Source organism: Caretta caretta, chromosome 2 (assembly GCF_965140235.1).
Source record: "Caretta caretta isolate rCarCar2 chromosome 2, rCarCar1.hap1, whole genome shotgun sequence".
Lineage (NCBI taxonomy): Eukaryota > Metazoa > Chordata > Testudines > Cheloniidae > Caretta > Caretta caretta.
Genome location: NC_134207.1, coordinates 248555643 through 248579994, shown reverse-complemented (window position 1 = coordinate 248579994; position 24352 = coordinate 248555643). Strand labels below are relative to the sequence as shown.

The 24352-nt window shown below is 40.7% G+C and overlaps 1 protein-coding gene across 8 annotated transcripts in view; it reads left to right on the top strand.

Annotated features, from left to right (window-relative positions):
* Positions 1–24352, top strand: part of ZMYND11 (zinc finger MYND-type containing 11) — a 144916-nt gene that overhangs the window by 48445 nt on the left and 72119 nt on the right. For 7 of the 8 annotated variants that reach the window (XM_048837648.2, XM_048837643.2, XM_048837640.2 and 4 more), the window contains exon 2: positions 16793–16933. In XM_048837648.2, coding sequence (XP_048693605.1) covers positions 16818–16933 — 116 coding nt within the window. In that variant the 5' untranslated portion in view covers positions 16793–16817. Of the gene's footprint in view, positions 1–16792; positions 16934–24352 lie in introns of those variants that run through there. The other variant, XM_048837646.2, reaches the window with a different exon arrangement.

The window sequence follows — 24352 nt, the reverse complement described above, 5'->3', positions numbered from 1 at the left end:
CATCTGGAGTACTGTGTCCAGTTTTGAGCCCCACACTACAAGAAGGATGTGGAAAAATTGGAAAGAGTCCAGCAGAAGGCAACAAAAATGATTAGGGGGCTGGATTTATGAGGAGAGGCTGAAGGAACTGGGATTATTTAGTCTGCAGAAGATAAGAATGAGGGGGGTTTGATAGGTGATTTCAACTACCTGAAAGGAGAGTTCCAAAGAAGATGGATCTAGACTGTTCTCAGTGGTAGCAGATGACAGAACAAGAAGTAATGGTCTCAAGTTGCAGGGGGGGGTTAGGTTGGATATCAGGAAAAACTTTTTCACTAGGAGGGTGGTGAAGCACTGGAATGGTTTACCTAGGGTGGTAGTGGAATCTCCTTCCTTAGAGGTTTTTAAGGTCAGGCTTGACAAAGCCCTGGCTGGGATGATTTAGTTGGGGATTGGTCCTGCTTTGAGCAGGGGGTTGGACTAGATGACCTCCTGAGGTCCCTTCCAACCCTGATATTCTATGATTTTATGAGTTCAGTACTTGTACTTTTTCCTGCAGCAGATGAGATCACTAAAACTTGAGGGCCCAATCCTACTTCCATGTAAGCAAAATTAGTGAAATTCCCAAATTTTCACACAGTCTCTTCAGATCCCCAATTTCAGAGCAAGATTGAGTCATATTATAGGGCATGGGGGTGTTGATGCAATGGGATGTTAGCATCAAATGCTGTAAGCTGTGAGACCCTTAATTATCATTGAAATTATTAAACTTTCTTTTTAAAGGGCAAGGAAACTTTTCCATTCACATTTTATCTGTTTCAGATCATGCTAAAGAAATCAGAAAAAAGAGTTAAGTCTTATATTAACTGAAGTACTGAAGTGACAACTATGGAAGCACAAATAGAAAACAAGTAAAAATGAAATATGAGTTGGGTATATTAAATCATTTTTAAATGAATCCCAATGTATAATAAATAAAAAGGGGACTTATACTTGGTAAAGAACACCAGAAAGTAGATATAATTAAATGTGAAATCTTCTTAAATTTATGCTTAATTTTGTTGAGTAATGGAATTGACTTAGCTATGTGGAAAAGTAAAAATAATGAGGTTAAAAGAGTGGTCAAATTAAAAAGCAAGTTGTAAGAGAGACTTGGAGAAATAAAGGCCAGCTTTCCAGAATCACAGTCTATTTCATCAGGTTATGGAGTAGCAAATCAGAACTACAAGTGAGATGGTAAAGTAAGAAGTTTTATACAGATCCAGGAATGAACATCTGTTGCCTGGCCACATGTTGAGGATGCACATTCAGCGAATAGCAAGTTAAACCCACTCCTCCCTTTCCCCACTTCTTCTGCTGACCATCCTATGAAAGTGCAGATGAACATGTAATGCTAGACTCCTGGACTGAAGTTTTTCAGATACAGTCTGAGTGAAGTAGACTAGTATCTTCACACTCAACATCATGCACTGCTACTAAATAGTTCAATGTAGGAGCTCCAGTGATGCAGGTTATTGCAGGCATCATCATCCTGAACCATAAGAAGAGAGTAGATGCAGAAAAGAAAGACACAGATTGGATAAGGGTGGAAAGACAACTTTAACTTTAACCCTAGCATTTTTTTCCCCAAAATAAGTTCCCTGACAAATATTATATGGATGATCAAAATTTAGCGTCAACCACTGAAGTAGTTACCAGCTTCTCTAAGAACACCCAGAAAGCTCCATAAAATGCCAGCTTTCAAACCAATGCATTGAGGGCACTGGGGTTTTTTCTCTCTAAACAGAAATGTGTCAGCCAACATGGCCTTGCATTCGGCAGAATCATGGCAATCTTTCTAGAAAATATCATAGAGGTTGGGCTACAAGCCTGACTTCTGCCGAGACTTTTGCTGCTCCAGAGAAGCCCAAATGAGAGTGCTGCAAGAGATCAAACTAAATTGGTTCCATCTGGGAGTTTTCAAGCCCACTGTACCTAGCAACAGATGGGCGAGTCTCTCTACCACTTCATTAATTATAGTCCAGCAATATGCTCTTGAAGTTGATTTTCCTTGGATTATGTCATGACGATTTCTGTGAAGTCCAAGCAGCATGCTGTGAGTTCCTTGTGAAGGACATTTTCAGAAGTTTGTATCAGGCTAACCTAATTAGTAGGTTTATCCAGGCTTTAAGTTCTGTGTGCAGAACAGGCACACTGTTCAGTCAGACCCCTTTGCTTTCTTAGAAGCCTGCAGTGTGGGAAATCAGATATGCAGGGTGAGACTAGTTGAGTCTCTGTGTCAGAGCTCTTCCCCTGTTCAGCCATGTACAGATCTGAGGGAGGAAGAAAAAAAAAAAGATACAGGCTGGCAGAGGAGAATTCTCAAATATCTGAAAATGGAATCCCATTGCTAAGGCAAAATTACCATGTATATCTTCCCTCTGGACCTGCAAGTGGATAAAGTCTGTGAGTCTAGGAGTGGAATGCAGTTTGCTGAATGGCCAGATAGACACCTTTAACACCTTGCAGCCCTGGGTAATGATATCAGGAAGTGTTCTTGGGTTTTGCAGGGAGTAAACTTCCTCCTTCCCTATAGTGCCTCTCTACACTGTTATCAGACATGTGACAGTAGTGCTAGAAGGAGCAACTCTGAGTAGCACCTGCCCATGGGAAGGCAGAGTGTGGTGTTGCAGGAGAGTGTAAGTGGCTTAACCTGCAGAGCCCTATGATTTCCCTTTGTGTCCCTCTTTCCCTCACATCTCTAGCACAGAGGGGAGATATGTATGAGATGAGAGCAGTGACCTGGATGGTGGAGGAGATGAGGATTGGTTGTGTAAGAAATGTGGAGAAGATGTGATAGGCTTGGGACAGAGGAAGTGAAATGGGTGGGTAATAACCAAAAAAAAAAATGTGGAATTCTGCCCTCCTGCCACCAAATCTGCAAGAGTTTTTGGAGAATTCCCCTGCATTTAAAAGCAAATAAATGCCATTGCTTAGCTGCAGCCAAGAGAAAGTTGAGAAACCTCACACAAAGCTGATGCAGTTTTTTCCTCTTCAACTCTTCAGTTTATGGTCATGTGTAAGGATACTGCATAGTCACGGAAGTTCACGAATTCCTTGATTTCTGCGGTCAGGGCTGTGGCCCCCCGCCCCCTCCTCACACACACCCATGGCTATGGCAGTGAAGCTCCAGCTGTCATTCCTCCCCCAACCCTGCTCCCAGTTATTTTTAGTAAAAGTCATGGGCTTCCGTGAATTTTTGTTTATTGCCCGCAACCTCTCTGTGACTTTTACTAAAAATAAACAAGACAAAATCTTAACGTTAGTCACATGTCTGCAAATTTCACCTCAGAGAAGCTGTGACGCAGCACCAGAGGACACTACCAAAACCAAACTCTGTGAAAGTGGCAACCACACAAATTGAACAGTACATTTACTGCACCAGGACAAAAATCCATGCCAGAAAAATAAACCCAGTCCTCAACCTCCCCCACAACATCCAGCTACTCCTAGAGTGTCTGGAAGGCAAATTAACACAATGCTTCCCAATTCATCTCAAATTGACACAATGCTTCCTGCCTGTTTTCTCTTGACAAGTTGTGGGGTGAGGAATTCCATGGCACAAGCAAGGACTGAGACAGAGTTTGCTGGAGGTAGACAAGAGGTTTGCTGGTTTGACAAGAGGTTGTTATCAGTAGAAGTGGTGGAGAGCTTAGTGTAACAATATGTGTGCATCATCTGAAAGCCATTTTCTTCTATGTTTATTTTTCCAAGTTACCATTTGCCTTTTGATACAGTTTCTCTTGATAAGTTTATCTTTCTGCTTTTTAAACTTTATTTTTTCACCTATCATTTACAAACTCTCACAATTAAGATGAAAAAAAGAGAAGATTCATAATGATATTCAGCTGTTACCTATCTTAATGATTTTCTTGGTAGTGAATGCTTTTAACATTGCAAATCAGTTTTCATCATAATTTCTTTTCTCACATGTTCATACCTTTCCTCTTTAGGCATGAAGCATTCTATGTTTGACCTCTGTTCAGATGTGAATTTTGGTGGGTAATGTTTGAGGAAAATCTTTTCAGATGATTTTGAATAGGGAAACATGAATAAAATAAGTTACCTATTTTTTATGGACAGGAGTCTGTCAAAATGGCTGAAATTTGAAACTTGGTCCTCATTCAGGAACAGTGCTAGGGTTTTTTTGTTTGTGGGGAGAGGTTTAGTTTAACAGCTATACTTGTTTTGAATATTGTATAATAAGCACTCTCTGCTCTGCCTATTGTTAACTTCAGAGCTATGCTTGTATGCACAACTTTGGAAAAGGCTTGCAGCTCTCCAGTTGTATCCTCTCTAGTGATCTCAGTGCTCTGGAGCAACTGCTTGGTGGAGATAGGAACTGGGGAAAAGCATCGTTTGAACCTAATCCGTTCCTTTTTTCCTTGGGCTTGGATCTCAGAAACAGCTTCAGCAGCGCAGTTTTTGCAGGTCTTTCTCTACCACCCCCCCCTCCACTCCACCCCCCCGCTTAAGGTTTCCTTTTACTGATCCTGTGAAAGCCCCTAAGCTTAGGCACTGCTTTATCTGAGGCTCATCTTATGTCTGACACAGATCAACATGACAAGCATTTTTGGCTGTCTAAGCTCTGAGCATATTTCTTAGGGTTTTCAGTCTTGGTCTGCCGTGACACCTTGGGCCTGGAAATAGCATCTATTCTGACTCCTCAGTTGGTAATGAAAAGCTGCTTGGCCTCTGTATTTGGTGTCTCCTTTCCCTGCAGTTATGTCCCTGGCATTTTGGAACTAAAGTCCGTACTGAACACTATCAGAGCTAAGTAATGTTGCTTGTCTGTCTTGAGACGGCTCTCAGCAGGTTTCAGAGGGGTAGCCGTGTTAGTCTGTATCAGCAAAAACAATGAAGAGTTCTAGTGGCACCTTAGAGACTAACAAATTTATTTAGGCATAAGCTTTCATGGGTTAAAACCCACTTCATCAGATGTATGGAGTGAAAAATACCGTAAGCAGTATATATATTACAACACATGAAAAGATGGGAGTTGCCTTACCAAGTGGGGGGTCAGTGCTAACGAGGCCAATTCAATCAAGGTGGAAGTGGCCCATTGGCCAAACTGGACAGTCTCTACGCAAAAGAATAAATGGACAGAAATCAGACATCAAGAATTGTAACATTCAAAAACCAGTAGGAGACACTTCAGGTTGAGGGGCTGTCTGTAAGCGAGGACTGGTCTGTCTCCCAATGTCTGTGAGAGTGAGGGATCGTCCTTCAGGATAGATTATAGATCCTTGATGATGCGCTGGAGAGGTTTTAGTTGGGGGTTGTCGGTGACGGCTAGTGGAGTTCTGTTACTTTCTTTGTTGGAGACCTGTTGAGAATAGGCCACTTCCACCTTGATTGAATTGGCCTCGTTAGCACTGACCCCCCACTTGGTAAGGCAACTCCCATCTTTTCTGTGCTGTAATATATATATTGCTTACTGTATTTTTCACTCCATGCATCTGATGAAGTGGGTTTTAGCCCACAAAAGCTTATGCCCAAATAAAATTGTTAGTCTCTAAGGTGCCACAAGGGCTCCTCTCTCTTTTTTTTTTTTTTTCTCTTTCAGGAGTAACACTCCATGTGCTTGGAAAAATAAAGGGTTAAATGCTGATAAAAGATAGCCCTCTCCCCATCCCGTCCCCAGCTCATGCCTCAAGGCATGACTTCTGGAGGAGGGTACCCTTTGTCTGCCTGACAGATACCTGACTTTCAAATGACTCGATATGTGAACAGTTTTTCCTTAAAAAAGTTCCATAGGTTCTGTTTGCATTAATAAATAGAGTGAAAAATCAAAAGAACATCTGTGCAAACACAAATACTAGAAAATGTTCAGGTAGTCTTTGGTTTTATAGAGAGGGCACAGAAACTGATTCAACTGCCTCTCCTCAGTAAAATACGAAGCCTGGTAGAGGAATAATAGTTCTAACAAATATCTGAGACATAAGTCCCATTGCTAGGAGCACAATTATAATTTACAGTTGAAAGGTACAGTCAATTATGTATATTCTAGAGAATGAGATGAAAAGAAAAAAAATAAACTGAAAGCTAAGTTCAATCTGCAAAATGTCATCAATTTCTGGTTCTCTCACACACCTTAAATCATCATGCCAAGTGACTTACCTTTATTATTATTGGAGAGTACCTCGTTTTTTTGCATACGTTCCTGAAACTTTGAATTAAAAATGCACATCGTTGTTTGTGTTGTGTAGCCCTGGCTTTTTGTGGAATGATGTGTCCACAGTTCTATCCGCATGAAGAGAGAGAAATTTATTTCACTTTTGTATATGTTAGCACATTATCTATTCGAGAAAAACCTTTTGTATCAATTATACTAACCAAAGAGTTAAGATTGTTCAAGTTCCCTCTGTAGCTTATTTGCCTGGTCTAGAAGCAAAGTTTATTTCATTGTGTGTTATTGAGGTAGCACGTAGGCACCCCAGTCATTGACCAGGACTCCATTGTGCCAGATGCTGTACAAACAGAATGAAAAGGAGGTCTCCTCCCCGAAGAGTTCACAGTATGTATGTTACAGAACAGACAGGCCACTTGTCTTCTGGGACAGAGAGGAAAATGATTATTAAGAAGGAAGAGAGTTTATTTAGCAACATTTTGGAGGAAAATCTAGTGTTCATATTTATATTTTCTTCCTTTTATTTTCCAGTGCCTCTGCACCAGCCAGTTGGGTTTTTTTTGGTTTGGTTTTGTTTTTAAGAGAAAATTGCAGAATCAGTAGGAATCATTTGCACTAACTACAGCCAAGAAGGTGAACGGGAAGTACCTATTTACCAAGGAGGCATCTTCCTTTTGTTGCCACTGTTAATATAAGTGTAGTGGTGCATAAGTGTCTTCTATATGTGGTAGGGAGCCTTCTATAAAATCTAAATAGCCCTGGAGTTAGTTCTGATGAGCTGTCTCTTGCTGAGGTTGTTTCTTTAATCAAGATGTGCAGACCCCGAGTTCTGTTGAACAACATAAAAACTATGTCAAAATAGTACAGTGCTACATCGTCTTTCTAGATATGGGTGATTTGTTGTTGTGGAGGCTAAAGCCCGTCTACATGAGAAAATTGCACTGGTTTATATTGATGTAAAATTACACCTTTTGTTAAACTAGTTAACTTTCTTCATGTATAGACAAGGCCTACATGATTTCTCCTCTCGATTTCCATATGTAACGTTGTTAAGGGTGATAGTAGACACGAGAGACTGTACTGTTCTGGATGTAGGTAATACCTTCTAAACTTCTAGACACTGTGGAATGTACATAGTTAATTGAATTTGTACAGGTGAAAAACAAACAAACCACATGGGAGCAATTATCAAAGAACAAATTCACATCTATCAGCTTAACTGCAGTAAAATGCATGAGACATTACATGGAGAGAAAGTTACTATGAGATCATGCAAATTGGCATAGCTCCTTTGCCATTTGAGGATTTGGCTACTTCTTTTCACCCATGCTGACCTACACTGCCTTCTGACTTGTAGTAGAGTTCTCTTATTCTCCAAACTTTTGTCACTCAATCACAATTTGTTCAGGGAATTCTACCAGTCAGGAACCAAGAATATTCCTTCCCATTTTCTATGGAGGAATGAAACTATTGCATACAGGCCCATGGATTTCTTAATTGATGTGAAATTCCAGATGCAGGGGCAAAATCCAGGATTAAATTCTAATCATATACATATTTATATTTGATTTAGTTACAAAATTTCACGCACACGAATCGATGTAACATTTAGACAAAAAACTCCTTTAGCAGCCTCTAACTGCAGTTATATTCCTATTATTTCAGCTTTCTTGGTATCTACTGTCAGTGCTGCATTTCAGCTTTCGTTACCTGTTTTCACTCACTTACCAGTTTCTCAAAAATTCTCCATTTGAGGTGAAGCCCGGTCTCAACAGTGTGAGCAAAATCTCTTCAGCCGGTGGAGTTAGGTAAACAGGAAAGAGTTCCAGGTTTGTTTTTAAAATAATCATGCAGCTTTTTGTGGCTTAATCATTCAAAATGTCCAAACTTGAGAACCTCACGCATCGTGTGCCTAAACCTCAGTGAAGGATAGTTGCATGTTAAGCTTGAAGTAAGTGAATTTGAAATGAACAACAATATAAGTGATTACTACACATGCATGAAAGTGATTTTTAAAAAAACAAACAAAAAACTAGAAAGTTCTTAGAGGTGTTTAGTAACATTATTGCTTTTGACAGTACGGGTTGTGCAGTGCCTCAGTGCCAAATTGTGACGTGCTATCAGTAGCTAGGTTTGTTCATGTATCTACAGAATTGTATACTGGAGTTGAAAAAAAATGGAATTACAGAAAAAAGACCTACAGAATTCCATAGTTCTGCGTAATGGTTTTTGTGTTTCTACCAGAGTACTGTATTTTATGGAATTGTGTAATACTTCATTCAGAAACTTCCATCTAAATTTAAGATGGCAAAACTAAAATAAAGAAAATTCCAGAAATACAAAAAGTATTCTTTTCATAGCAATATAAACTTGCTTACATTGTGCATATGTCGTATTTAGTATTATTAGGCTGACAAGTGTCCTTTCCAGGATACAGTGTACTATATGGATATTGGGAAGTAAAAGGTTTTCATTACATATTGCATGCATTGTGTACACATGTGACAGCCTAGGTATTATAGAGTTGCCAGGTGTCTGGTTTTCGACCGAAACAGCTGGTCGAAAAGGGACCCTGGCGACTCTGGTCAGCACTGCTGACTGGGCCTTTAAAAGCCTGGTCAGTGGCGCAGCCGGGCTGGTGGGCTACCTGCCAGGCTCCGTGTAGCTCCCAGGAAGCAGCCGACATATTCCTCCAGCTCGGGCAGCCATGGGGGCTCCGCGCACTTCCTCTGGTCCTGCCCTGAGCACCGACTCCGCAGCCCTCATTGGCCAGGAACTGCGGCCAATGGGAGCTGCGGGGGCGGTGCCTCTGGGGGGGGGCAGCATGCAGAGCCCCTGGGGTTGCCCCTCCCCCTAGGAGCTGGAGGGAAATGCAAGCCGCTTCCCGGGAGCCACATGAGGTAAGTGCTGCCTGGAGCCTGCACCCCGAACTCCCTCCCATGCCCCAACCCCCGTCCCAGCTTGGAACCTCCTCCCGCACCCAAACTCCCTCCCGGAGCCTGCAACCCCTCCTGCGCCCCAACCCCCTGCTCCAGCCTGGAGTCCCCTCCTGTACCCTGAACCTCTAATTTCTGGCTCCACCCCGGAGCCTGCACCCCCCAGCCCAGAGCCCGTAACCCCTCCTGCACTCCAACTCCCTGCCCCAGCCCTGAGCCCGTACCCCCTTGTGTGCCCCAACCCCCTGCCCCAGCCCTGAGCCCCCTCCCGTATTCTGAACCCCTTATTTCTGGCCCCACCCTGGACCCCGCAGTCCCAACCCAGAACCCCTACACCCTCCTGTAGCCCAACCCCCTGCCCCTGCCCTGAGCCCCCTCCCACACTCGGAACCCCTCATTTCTGGCCCCACCACAGAGCCCACACCCCCAGTACAGAGCCCTACCTCCTCCTGCACCCTAACCCCCAGCCCTGAGCCCCTTCCCGCACCCAAACTCCCTTTCAGAGCCCGCACCCCTGCCCCCCTGCCCCAGCCTGGTGAAAATGAGCGAATGAGCAAGCATGGGGGAAAGCAAGCAATGGGTGGGGAGGGGAGTGAAGTGAGTGGGGGCGGGGCCTCGAGGAAGGGACAGGGCAGTCTCTTGCCTATGAGAAGTGTAACTTTAGCATTTCCTGATTTTTTTTCTTTCATTTAAATTTGTGGCCTTCGTATAGTCTTTTTGATTTAATATATTTAAGACTTTCCACTTACAGTAGCTGCAGTCTGTGTTGTTGGACTGCTCTGTTGCAACATAGTTGTTACATAGCTCTGTTTTTCGGTGGGAGGATCTGGGATAGCCGTCAACGGATGTCAACTTAAGGGACAAAGGGCTTGCTACAAAGCCAGCGAAAGTCAATAGAAACACTTGTTGCGTTGACTTTAATGGACTCTGGATCAGTTCCAAAGTGAATATACAAAGGTAGAAAAATCTCAGCAAACAGGCTCCCTTGTTCTAAAAATTAAATAATCTGATTTTCATATAATAAAATAGGGGGAAAAGAACACAACAAGAAACTACTACTTTTTCTCCTTATTCTCTTAGAAAGGGAAGACTTGCCCTTCACTTTTAAGTATCTAAAGGATTTAACCATCCTCTGTAACTAGTGACAGAAGCTAAATTCTAGCAGCTGCTTCAGCTGTAAACTATAACTTGAAGAGCTTTAAAACTCTTTAAAGAGCTTTTTAAATATACTCCTGGAATAATCCTTCCAAATTACCTTCCAAACTTTGTAAATAGGGACTTTAATAGACAATTCCTTTTGAACAGGTCAAAATAGGATGTAAGAATAGATCCCTACAAATTTGGAAAGCTTTGCCCAGCTTTATGCATATTATTACAACATACTTTAAAAATTATTATACACAACTGTATTAAGTTGTTGACTTGCTGCTATAATTTACAAATCCAGTACTATTAACGCCAGCAAGCTTTGGAAACTGGAGCAGAGTTTGTTTAGACCAGGGCAACTATTGCCTGTACTTGCAACATTGATATGGGACACAAAATTAATCTATTGCCACCATGAAGAAGCAGAGAGCTACAAACTCTGCACTGTGATCTATTTAGCTTGATAACATTACCAAATTTCCATCTAAAGTATAGTCTAGATGGAAAACTTGGGTACATTCATTCACAAAGGGAAGAGTGAGTCTTTATATAAAAGTGAGTCTTTTTACTGTATATCCATAGAGTTCATAGTTAAGTAGTAAGGATAACACTTAACTCGTGTATCATTTTCAAAACACTGTACAAATGTTAGTTAGTTAATTCTCCTCACATACCTGCGAGGAAGGTAAATAAGTTTTATTGCATCCTATGTTATAGACAGAAAAAAAAGAGAGAAGCTGAATGATTTATCCAAGGCCCCATAGCGAGCCAGTATTGGAGTCAGGTGTTAGAGATCAGGAGTTCTTAGCCCCAGGCCAATCTGCCATGCTTTCTCTATAAAGGGAGAGTTTTCCAAGATTCTCCAGGGAATCTGCAGCACTCAGGGGGGTGTTTTTTCACACCTCTTAGCAAGAAAGTTGCAGCGTTGTAAAGTGCCAGTAGACAAGCCCATAGTGTTTCCTGCCCATGTTTTGCCAACCTTTATTCTTAGAAGCTACTTCACGTGTTAAGCTCACTAGCATGACACAGTAAAGATGGCGTGATGTTGAACCCATATTGCTAAACCCATATTGATAGAGTGTGATGGCTAAACATAGTGATGGAAAGCCATCAGTAATTTTTGCTAACTCTTTCTTCACACACCTCAGCCTTTTATTTTGTTCCCAGAATGTTGATATCAATGTAATTATCAAAGAGCTGAACTCGAAGCACCTTTTGGCACCTACATGAAAATGCACACAAGTATTGTGGCTGTAAAGGGTCTCTGGAGTTTTAACTTCTTAGTGTTCTTTAAAAATCCATCAGATATAAATTGGCCTCAGTAGTACTTAAATTATACCAATAGATATACTTACACACAAATCTGGAATGTTAAATGCATATTTGAACTTCTCACAAGCCTTTCTATAGACTCCTTATTTTTGAAAAATGCTAATTGCAGGAAGCCTTTATATAAGTCAGCACACTGGGGTGTAGATTTTTTCCCCATAAGCAACCAGAACCTTCAACTGAAAACGGGATTATGCAGTAGCATGCAGGGCTTTTTAGAATTTTGCAGTAATTTAGGGAGTGGACTCTTGTGGTTAGTTTTACATCAGCAGTTGAGGAAGAATGGCTGTTGCGATGTGTTACGTGGAGAAGTGCAGTAATCTTCGTTTCTGGAGTGCAAAAGGCGCTGTACTCCTCTCCTTTTAATAGGGCTAAAAGTTGAAAAATGTTGCTAAATTTACCTAACCGATTTTTTTAACAAGTTAGGAATTTATTCTGGCACTTTTAATAAGCCTTGCGGCCATGTACTCTCTGTACTTCAACCGAAAAATGTCATCCTTTTGGGTGGGAGTTGCGGCTGGAGAGACCAATATTGTCTCAAAAACAAGTCAAAACCACCAAATATGAAAACTAAACATCTCACTTGTTGCAAGGTGAAAAGTTTGGTACAAAAGCCAAAGCTATTAAATCTGTTTGGAACAGGAAATCCTTGTGAGTGTGTGATAGTTATTTGTAGTAAGTTACTACTTACTCTGTTTCTTATATCTATTGGCATGCCATTTCCTAGACAAATAAGGGACAACATCCCTTCCCTGTGCAATTTGCAATGTGAGGATCCACACAGGGAGACCTTTCAAGACACATCAAGGAAACTTGGGAACCAGGAGTAGAGACAAAGGGAGGGAGGCTGGGAAAAGGAGGAATCCTGGAATCTCCTATTTGCTACCTTTCTCTGGACAGCAATGCTGGAAATGGCCTGGGGAAAAAGAAGCACTGATGTGACTCTGCCCCTTCCACTGCTGTTGACGCCAGAAGGAGCCAGGAAAGAGGAACCTTCCTCCCAGCAAGTGGCAAGGATTCAGTTGGAGGGAGGAGGAAGCTTCTGAACCACACCAACACCATGGCTAGCAATGTGAGAAGTGGCAAGGGTACGGGGGAGCCTTGTACCCCATCCATCTGGTTGGCAGTACTGGTGGGCAGCACTTCAGAAACGGCAGGAGTCTTGCCATGCATGCTGCATGAGGTGCAGCTGCATGGCTCCGGGGAGTTTTTATTAAAGGTGCCATTTTCTCTCTCATGCACACACACACTTTTTTCTTCCTTACAAACATAAGAGGAAATCGATTTACACATGCAGGACCAAGAATTAGCTGTTCTTGACTCCCCTTTGTGCTGCTCCAGCTGTGCAAAGGGGAATTAAAGCTCAATGTTTAATGCAACAGCTGTGGATTCCCTTTGAGGTTGCTCTAACTTACACTAGGGCCAGTTTGGCATTCAGCAGTCCCCAGGATCAGAAGGACAGAAAGGTGTCACAAAAGCACCTAAGTGCCCCTCCTCAATTGTGCTGAGTGCTTCTCTGGCACATGTGAGCATGTAGCCCATAACATGTATGTGTTATATTTTTAGAATATTATAGAGCAGCTGAAGCATCATAGGTTTCAGAGTAGCAGCCGTGTTAGTAGTCTGTATCCGTAAAAAGAAAAGGAGTACTTGTAACACCTTAGAGACTAACAAATTTGTTCGTCTCTAACGTGCCACAAGTACTCCTTCTCTTTTTTTGAGGCATCACAGTAAACTTTAAAAATCATTCTACTCCTTTGAATTATTCTCTGGATCAGGAAGGAAGTGATTTTCTTCCCTAAATTTTACATAAAATTCCATAATGGACAGGCCACTTGCCCAGCCACTGAAATATTCTATCTCTGAGAGCATCTACAGTGGATGCTTTGGAGAGAAGTAAAAAATGTATAATAGTCTTGCCATTACTCAGTACCACACTAGGAAGGGAGTTTTTTTCCTGACCCCAGCTGGCAATCAGTTTATATGCTGAAGCAAAACAATTAATACTCCTTGTAATTCTCTTCATAGCTAGTATAACTGCAGATGTTACTATTTTCTCATGTGTCTGATCTGGTTTTGGATTTTACTCAGCTGTTTTTCAATAATTATTACCCCATGGCATTACATTCCAGAGGTTAATTTTATGTTTCTTTTATAACCTTATTGCTTTTTATTTCAAATGTCCTCTTCTTTTGTGAAACACATTAAATGCAAGCTCTTTGTTGACCTTTGTCAATCTTAGTTTACACCCCCTCTTTCATATGTCCTGCTCCTCTTCTGGATTCAGAATGAAATAAGTTCTGTTTTTTCTTCTAAGGAAGATGACCCCTCTATCCTCCAACCTTCTTCCCTCTAAATGTTCTAGGGCGAGACTGTCAATAGTACACCTGGGAATTGGTCTAACTGCACTTTGTAAATCTCCCCTTGTCTGCTTTTCTGTAAGCCTTTTGCATTTTGCCATGTCTTCTTTTAAATTAAAAAAGATCATAAACTGAAGACAGAATGAGAAATAATATGACTTAGCTTTATTTAGAAATATTAAATGCCCTGGCCACCTTCCAGCCGTTTTTAGATTCTAGTCAACTAAGCCCCTTCAGCAGTTCCACTTACATTTGATTCTATCCATTAATAATGCCCCCTACACAGCCTACAATGAGTTCACCCATTCCACTTCCTCTCTTGGCTCCTAGAGAGTTCTATAACATATTTCGTATTTCCTGATAAGTACAAGAAGCGTAATGTTCTCATCATCTAAGAATAGTTATAGTTTTCGTTCATATATTTTCAGTATCAAAGACTTTCAAATATATGTTATGATCATAAAAATATTTCAGAGCAAAACCGAAGCACAAGAAGTGAAAATCTTGAAAAAAGTCAATGGATTTTGTTTCTTTTTCTTCCCTGGGAAAAAACAAAATAATTTTTTTTTTCATAATCCTTGCATGTTAGGTAGCCAAAGTTATAGTATACTTTAATGATATGGCTGTGCAATTAGTTGCGTGTATATTGTCTTTACAGACACTTTTTAAAAATGGAGATACTAAGTATAACATTTCAAGATAAGGATGAGAAATCAGGAACACATTGTAATCTTAATATATATTTGCTATTACATGTACAGTGCAGGATATACAATGTGGCTGAGTTAACACTGGATTTGAAATCTGGACTGGCTGATTATCCTGTCAGATAAATGCATACAGGTCTCATTCACTTCAGTGGGAGTTATGTGCATGCCTGGTCAAAAAGGGACCCTGGCAACTCTGGTCAGCACTGCTGGCTGGGCTGTTAAAAGTCTGGTCAGCGGCGCAGCAGGGCTAAGGCAGGCTCCCTGCCTGCACTGGCTCCGTGCAGCTCCCGGAAGTGGCAACATGTCCCTGTGGCCCCTAGGCACAGGGAGGCTCTGCGCACTGGCTCTGCCCCAAGCGCCGGTTCCGCAGCGCCCATTGGCTGGGAACCGCGGTCAATGTGAGCTGCGGGGTCGGTGTCTGTGGGCGCGGGCAGCGTGCACTGTGCAGAGCTGCCTGGCTGCATCTTTGCCTAGGGGCTGGACATGCTGGACACTTCCGGGAACCTGCCTTAGCCCCGCTGTGCCACCAACCGGGAGTTGCTTGAGGTAAGCGCTGCCCAGCTGAAACCCACACACCCCAACCCCTCCTGCACCCCAACCCCCTGCCCCAGCACTGAGCTCCCTCCCACATCCAAACTACCTCCCAGACCTCACACCCTGAAACCTCTGCCCCGAAACCTGAGCCCCCTCCTGCACTCCAAACGCCTCAGCCCCAGCCCAGAGCCACCTCCTGCATCCCTCATCCCCAGACGCACCTCAGAGCTCACACCCCCAGCCGGAGCTCGCACCCCTACCAACACCACAACCCCCAGCCTGGAGCCCCCTCCCACATCCTGAACCCCTCATTTCTGGCCCCAACCTGTAGCCCACACTCCCAGCTGGAGCCCTCACCCTCTCCTGCATCCCAACCCCCTGCCCCAGCCCAGTGAAAGTAAGTGAGGGTGGGGGAGAGCGGGAGGGGGTCTGGAGTGAGTGGAGGCGGGGCCTCAGAGAAGGGGCAGGGCATGGGTGTTTGGTTTTGTGCAATTAGAAAATTGGCAACCCTATCACAAGTTACAGAATTATCAGGTCCCTTTAATTTTGGAATTTTGTGATTTTTATGCCTGAATACTCATCTTTAACATTGTACTGATATTATGGTAGTTTTTGCATTTTATATATTCTTTTAGACATGCTAAAGGTAATACTCGTCTCCCAGTTATAAGTATTCTAGTTATGTATCACTGAGTTCATTTTTAGGACACTGAGCTCAAAAATAAATTATGTATCTGTTCGTAGCAGCCATCAATCAGTTATTTCTCATTCAATAAGTGGTGGCACTGGAAGAAAGTTATTTAGTGGTCAATATGCATCATTAATCTTTTTGAGAAGGGGATTCTGTGCTGTAGGCGATTTTTAGATTATCTGTACCTCATTGCCTGCAGCTTTTGGAAAAATTGTAAACAAAGCCAGCTGCTTGTTATGTTACTGCTCATGGTTGGTTAGATGAGCAAATGGCATCGCAAGTGCTCTGTTTCTGTTGGTTTTAGTGTATAGTGGAAAATATCTTGTTCCAATTATTTTTTTAGGCTACTATCTTTCAAAATATGCTTTAGTTTCTAAACAGAGAGTTGGGATTTTAAAATCCATATTAGTGATGGAAATGTACAAGAAGGACAAGGAGAAACGGTGTTGTCATATTAACTTTGGATAAAACTCACCCTGCTGCTGAAGGCTTTCAGTAATGCTCTGTACTCCACTCAAGCACCATTTAAGCCCCTATGTTAAAGGCTTAAAATAATGCAAGGGGCCCATACAGACCCCTGGGCCAGAGTGAATTTTACCCTTTTCAGGTAGATAGGAGACCAGGGAAGTTGATTATGAGCGAATTGATTTTTCATGAGCAGTTTGAGACTGCTAATTCCATCTATTTCCTGTTGGTTTAGTCATTTCACTACTCAATTTCATGTTTCTTTGGAATCTTTAATGTAGAAGAACCTGCCAATGAAACTTGTATTAGACACACAGTTTATGGTCTATGGAGCTGTCTGAACACAAAACAAACTGCAATATACAAATTGGATTGCTATAGATTCATAACATTTCTCTGATAAAATTATTTTATGCAAGATAATCATGTAATCCATTTCATAATTCATGATAATTTTTTTCTTTTTTTATCAGCTGCAGCTAAACAAGCAAACAGGTCATGGCACGCTTAACGAAAAGACGACAGGCAGATACAAAAGCTATCCAGCATCTTTGGGCAGCTATTGAAATAATCCGGAACCAGAAGCAAATTGCTAATATTGACCGTATTACGAAGTAAGTTGCATTTTATAATGAAAGATGATAAGGGGCAAAGAGATAATGTTAGTTATGTAAGCCTTGAAAAAAACACAATAGTCAACCTTGTTAGAGCTTGTGAAATGATTACATTCAGTACTGTTTCATTAATTGTTAAATTAACAAAAAATGTTAAAAACTGAGTGTCTTTAAGTCCAATACTGAGGTATTAAATCTGACGAAGGGCCTATTCAATATTTGTTCACTTCATCATAAATCCATAGATAAAATAGAAGCAACATTGGTAGACTTCTGCTTATTCATTAGCCTGTGATCAGAGGGGAAATACTAGCTATAGAAAGTGAAGCAGAAAATGAGAATAAAAATATTTGTAAATAGTCTTATAAAAGCTGAATTATTTTGGAACTGAGAGGATAACCTTTTTATTTAAAAAAGCCCCTGACCTCACTGAGATTATATTACCATACAGGAACCAAATTATGTGGGCCACAGCCACACAATATGTATCTTGTTTGGCCTTGAGGAAGTCACATGGGCAGCAGCTGTGTGATTGGGCCGCAAGTGAGCCGCGGGTTGAGAACCACTGAACTAGAATGTTGTTTGCTGCTAATGTATTTTGTGGTAGCACCCAAAATGTATTAGATCTCTGCCCTGTAGAGCTTATAATTTGGGGGGTGGGAGGAAACAAACCCCCACAACATTAATATAGGTCTTTTGAATAAGATGGGCCAATCAGTGCAATCAAAGATTGGGGTTTTGTGTGCCCTGGTTTCGCTTTATTACCAGAATTTTTAGACCTACACATACACAGCATATACTGAAAAGATATCTATATGAATAACTTTTAAAAGGTGCATAACTACAGGTTGGTGATCTGTTTTATTGACATGGTTTGGAAGTTCTGTATTAGACGTTGGAAAGCATCTCTAGGGTTATAAAGCCAGAGAATGTAGTAAACAACAAATAAGATGAAAGCAAATAGATGAAATCCTGAGGGAGTGATAGTACTGTGCCTAGCTCCTATAAGTTTTAACAGAGAAATGCATCATTAAAATAAGAAGCATCTACTGGGACATGAAAATTCTACCAAAGGAGCCAGGTTAGCCTGATGGAGAAGACCATATACATGGGGAATTTGACTTTTCCAGCTCATTTCAATTGGAGAGTCTCAGGGTTTTACAAGCATTACTTAATCAAGCCTCAGAACATCTCTAATACACAAGTAGGTATCACTATACACATTTAGAGAGATGTCAAGTGACTTACACCAGGCCACATAGTAACTCAGTGACAAGGTTGGGAATATAACCAAATACAAACTTGGGGGGTGTGATTCTCACAAGTAGGATGTTAACACTGTTGACAACGTTAACTCTATGGGATTTGTTAGAGGGGTGACTTTGCACATTACAAATATTTACAAGACTAGACAATACAATAATTCTGAGAGTCACAGTGGTGTGAAATATACTTGGAAAAGGACACAGAAAATAAAGGATCGGTTTATGTGAATATCTGTTACTCTCAAAACAGTGTACTCAGTCATGCACTAGTTGAGAAATATGGACCATGAAAAAAATTCCTAAGTTAGAAAGAGGACATACTCATTGTAACAGGGGGGCACTCACTTCGATCTTTTCCCCACTCCTGGCCTCCTGTAGGTTGCCATCTTCGCTGGGCAGGTCTCCAGTGGCTCAAGGCACACAGTCAAAAATGGATCCCTTCCAGGGGACCAAATGTCCAACAGAACTATCTCCCATCTTAAGTAAGTGCAGCCACTCGAGGAGAGGAGAGGAGAGGAGAGGAGAGGAGAGGAGAGGAGAGGAGAGCTCCCCTCCCCTAGAACTGACCTTATTAGGCCCTGCAGCTCCTTTTATCTGAGCCTGCTGAACTCTGATTGGCTGCTTTCATGAGGCCCCATCTAGGCAAGCCTGGAGGACCCACCTCCACTGCTTCTTCCTGAAGCCAGGCATAGTAGGACTGTAGAGCCTTCAGCAAGAGGCCATGAGGAGCCAGGTACACCCCATTACACTCAGGATCTGGAATGTGGAGACACCATCCTGAATCTACTTTTTACCAACAGAAAGGAACTGATTGAGAATATGAAAAAGGGGGCTAAGTGTTAATGATAATGAGCTACACTAACTCAAAAGTGGATTCATGGAAAACAAAAATACAAATGGTACTGGATCTTAGAAAATACACCTTGGGGAATTAAGAAACCATCTCACATGGAAGTATGAAAATCCATGAATGTGGAAAAATCTGGCATACTAGCAGACATCATAATTAAGATGTAAGAGATTACAATTCCACTGAAATATAAAATATAGAAAGCAATAAAAAGTCAGTGTGGTTTTATAAGGAATTCTTCAAATATCTGAAGATGGAAGAATTGGAAGTTGGAACATGAGAGAACCAAAGTAGAATCTACAGAACTAGCCAAGACTTGCAAGGAAAATGTGGTGGGGGGAGGAGAGGGAAGGAAAGGACTTTTTAATATGTATTGGGAAGCTCTATAGAGAAAAGAGGCCCATTAATTAAAGGACTAAATCAAGTATGATTCTGTTGAACTGTTCTTTAAAATTGACGAGAAAAATAAAGAAAAAGAAAATGAACAATTAGAAAGTAATTGAAAACTGTCATTTATTGCTGTAAAATGGAGGGAAAGAATCACTTGGAAAATATGCGTACTCAAATCAGGGCCTTTAGGGAATTAGCTAATTAACTTACTGAACTTCTGGCAATTCTTTTTGAAAAGTCTTTGACAATTGGAGGAGGTATCAGGAAACAAAAACTTAAATTCAACTTCAAATGGGAGGAAAATTAAGGGATAAAATATGTTAGTAATTAGAGTGCAATATAAATACTTAAATAACAGAAAAGCAAAGTGTGAACAACATGCGTCTGCGAGGGACAATATCATAGAATCATAGAAGGTCAGGGTTGGAAGAGACCTCAGGAGGTCATCTAGTCCAATCCCCTGCTCAAAGCAGGACTAACACCAAATAAATCATGCCAGCCAAGGCTTTGTCAAGCCGGGTCTTAAAAACCTCTAAGGATGGTGATTCCACTACCTCCCAAGCTTGTCTATCATGATAGACAATCTTGATGGCTTTTTAAAAATATATAAATTTTAAAAAATCAGAAGATGAAGGGAATTCAATAGCTGTTCTGTCTACGTTTTAATAAAGCATAGTAGTGATTTAACAAGGCACTGTAGCTTATTTGGATATTTAATTCAAATTCATTGGATATAAGCACTGTACCCTGGATTGAAACTAGCTAAAAGTCTGTGAGCAAAGGGTAACAATAAATAGCATTGTACCAAGTTCTGGGGAATTAGTAATAAGGATTATACAGTAATCACCTTTTTAAAATAGTGTTAAAAAACATGATCGAATGGATGTCACATCTCATCTGTGTATACAGTTCAGTGCGTTGGGGTTTTGGTTAGACTGTTTTCCTTAAGGATAGTAAAACTTTTATTTAAATGTAAAATATAACAATTGGAGAAGATCCTCAGCTGGTTTAAATTGTCAGAGGCCCCTTGACTTCAGCTGAGCTACGACATCTTACACAAGTTGAGGATTTGGTGCTTTATATTTAGTAACTATGGGTTTGTCCCCATGGTGCTTTAGTCCATAACAGAGGGGGGTGTAAATTTTAGTCTGCAGTTCGTGTGTCACACGGTAGTTTGCCCATGTGGACCCTGCTGGCACGCATTAAAAGTTCCCTAGTGTGCATTAACGTAGTACTGTTTGAAATGGAACTACATAAATATGCACTTTTGGTGCATGCCAGCAGAGTTCTCATGGACCAGTTAGTGCACAACACTAGTGCTTAATAAAATTCACACCCCTCTGTTATGGACTAAATTATAACATAGACAAGTGCTAACTTGTGAAAATTATAAATGTTAATAGGAATGGTCTGGAAGTCCTACACTGACATATTATTTCATAAATATCACTTTGTTATCCAAAAATATGTCCTGTCTAGTCCTGACATTAGGATAGTTTGACCCTAATCTGTCAGTTATATAGATAAGTATCACTGGGATTGATGATGCTCTAAACAGTAGCTGAGAATGGCTTCTGTCATGATAGTAGAGCTTTGACTTATTGTCCACATATGTGTGTGCAGCAAGAATGATATTTATGCTTTTCCTTCCTCAGTTTTTTCTCACCCCTTTAGCTTCCATCAGTTTTGGAATTGGGGTAATCTGAAAAAAGGAATTACAGTAGGTTACAGTGCACTAGGCTTTCACCTCTGGAGATGGCAGTTCAGGCACTAACTAAAATCACAAGCGAAAATAAGTTTGGCCCCATCTTAGTCCCTAGATGCGTACATTTCAAAACCACCACATAATTTGGCAGCATTGGCACTGCTTACTGAAGAGAAATCTAGGCCTGGAACAGTAAACTGTTGCAGGTCAGGTTTGAGATTCATTGGCAAAGCAGTGGGGGTTGTTGCATAGGATCTGCTTGTATTATATTTGTCTCGAGCTAGTGCTTTTGTTACCTCATTGTCATTAGCCCTAAATTCACTCATACTTTAGGGAAAATATCAGCTCTCCTTGATAGAATTGGATGTTTGTGAATTTATACTTAGATTTAAATTTACATTAAATGATATAAATAATATTTGTACCTTTCGTAACTTTGAGGTTGGGGAATTATTGTTTCAGAAGTCTTACAAAATAATCCTGAGATGGTTTTAACACACAATGATGTATATGGGAATAGTTAGATGTCTACTTGAGAGAAAAGAAAAAAATCATGCATATTTAAATCACTAGAATAAAATATTGACTCTCATAGACACACAGCAGGTTGACAAGTACTTCTTTACAGATACATGTTCTCTCTAGATTTTCTAAGGTCTTTTGCAGCACCTTCTTTATATTTCCCTCACAACTAATTGGGCTCATAAGACTTAATCAAGTGTTTTTCTCTATTTCTCTCAAGCTATTAGGAATCCGCACTAGCAATTTATGGTTATTTACTAATCTCTTATGGTTCCTACATTTACAGAGTTCAGAGAGACAATTATGTATCCAGTTATTTTTAGTAAAATGTATGATATCACAAGAGGTAGTTCTAGTGTTTCTCTAAGATTTGATTTTGTAACCAATACTTGTTCTAGTTTCAAAATTAATATCGTCAAGATTTATGTGAAGAACTTCATTTCATATCAAATCTAAACAGAAAATATATCTTTTTCTCCCTTGCCTATAACTCTCTGTTTCTCTTTCCCTCTACTACTATTTATGATTTACCTTGGTAATTATGTTATCTCTCTCAGTAAAGTGTTGTGAGATGCAATTGGTAAGAAAGTTACTGTACAGAATAAAGTTGTATTACATTATATTAGATAATTCTCGTTATAAACAATGTTTTTCAAATAACCTGTGGTCTGAATTACTTTTCATATTCAGTAGCATTGGTGAGAAAGTACTTTGACAACATTCGGGATTTAGAAAAATACTTTATTTCTGTAAATAAGTATGAAGTCCTTTAAAAAATAGTTCTTTTGCACTATCATTTTCAAATTTAGGTGGCCTAAAGTTAGGTACCTAATTTCATATTCATATACTTAAATATAAATGAGTATCAGAAATGCTGTGCACCCACAGCTCCAGTTGGCTTCATTGACATTTGTGAGTGGTGAGCACATTTGAGATTTAGGCAACTTGTATTTATACAATTATTATAAAGTTCACTAAATGCATCTTGAGTAGTGAGGTGTGCTATGCAGTGTAAGGTTGGTTGAATCTGGCCTATTACAAATACTGATATTTCAAGAACACACACTTTAAAGCTTTACCCTAACAATTGATTTTATTTATGGTGACCTGCAAAACTAAATACAATTAAATCCTCAGTTTCATCAGTATTAAAGTATATACATTTCATAAATTGCATGCAGCATAGATACAAGCTCTGTAGACCTCTGCACTATTATTTGCCTGTTTGGACTATTAAACTAGCTCTAACTTTAGTGTTCTGGCTCCAAATGTTTTCACCAGAACAACTGATTGTGTTATAAAGCTATCTTGTTCATTACGCTGACCTCTAATAGGTGAACTGTAATAGGTTTAAGGTACACTGCTGTGTCACTTATAGTTCTGTAACTTAGTTACCAGTGGTGCAAACTGATGAGCAGTCACTCCTGCACTTATCAGTCAGATGTGTGAAAACTAGTGAGAGCACAGAACACTGGCACACTCCTGAGTCAGCTCCTTCCTGCCTTGTCTCTGCATAGATTCACTTTACTTCCTGCTTCTGAAGAATTAAGCCAGAACAAAGCAGACTGCTAGTTCTGCTGGCAGGATCACATGCTGCTTATTCTTTTTACCTGAACCCACTTTGAGGCTCTTCTTTTACTTGGGCTGTGTGTGCACTTGGGCCTATGTTTATTTATTTAATTTATTTTTTACAATACCTCAGTTTTTTAGTTTTTTTGTTTTTTTAAATTTCCCTTAGCTTGGAAAGCTAGCCATGGAGCCAGCAAAAAAAGGCCTGCACTCTTCACTGGCAGCAGCACCTTCAAGGTGTCTCTCAATGAGTCTTTCTTCCCAATCTGTATTTATTCTGAGACCCTCTACAGAGAGGCAGTCATTGCTCCTGTGCCTGCAGCTGAATCACCCGTAGACCTCTATGGTGTTTAACCACACCTCCTCGTGCACTCAGGGGAATATTCAGGGGAAGGAAACTGAGGGGCGTATGATATCTGAAGACTCTTAAGGGGATGCATAGGATGAAGCCCCTCACCGATGAAAATCATAGGGAAGCACAAGGAAGAAGACATGATAAGCGCAGCTCATGTGTGCCTACACTGGATTTCTGCAGAAGATAGACTAAGTAATACTCAGCCCCTCGCCTGACCTTCAAAAATAATAATAAAAAATCTGGGCATTTCTTTTCCTTGTCGACATGGGCCTGCATCCTGCAGCAGCTGCCAGTAGAACTTCCAGACTGTTGGTTGGAGCATCCCACACACTGTTCTCCTGGTTTTTATGGTCCACGTTTCAAAATACTAGGATATTCAAAAGCAGATATGACTTTAGTGCTTGAACCAGGACCTCAAGACTCCCCCCAGAGTGTCTCTCCAGAAGAACTACCTGATTAGGCAAGTCGTTGGCTTCCAAAATGTCATTCCTTCCTGAGAAAAGGTTCAGAGAGTCAGGACTTGTGCCAGTTCGTTTTCCCCCAGTTTGGAGGATTTTGAATCAGTGGAGTTATATTCCAGGGTTAACCAAAGACTATTTTTAACCAGACAAGGACTTAACATCATAGGGCTATAATGTTCAGATGGACTGACTCAGATGTCACACAAGCATAGGCACAACCAGTATCAGATACTAAGTCAAAGGCAGGACAGCGTACTTCATTGTGCAAGGAATAGCCAGTTCTAGGGCTTCTGTTTATATCT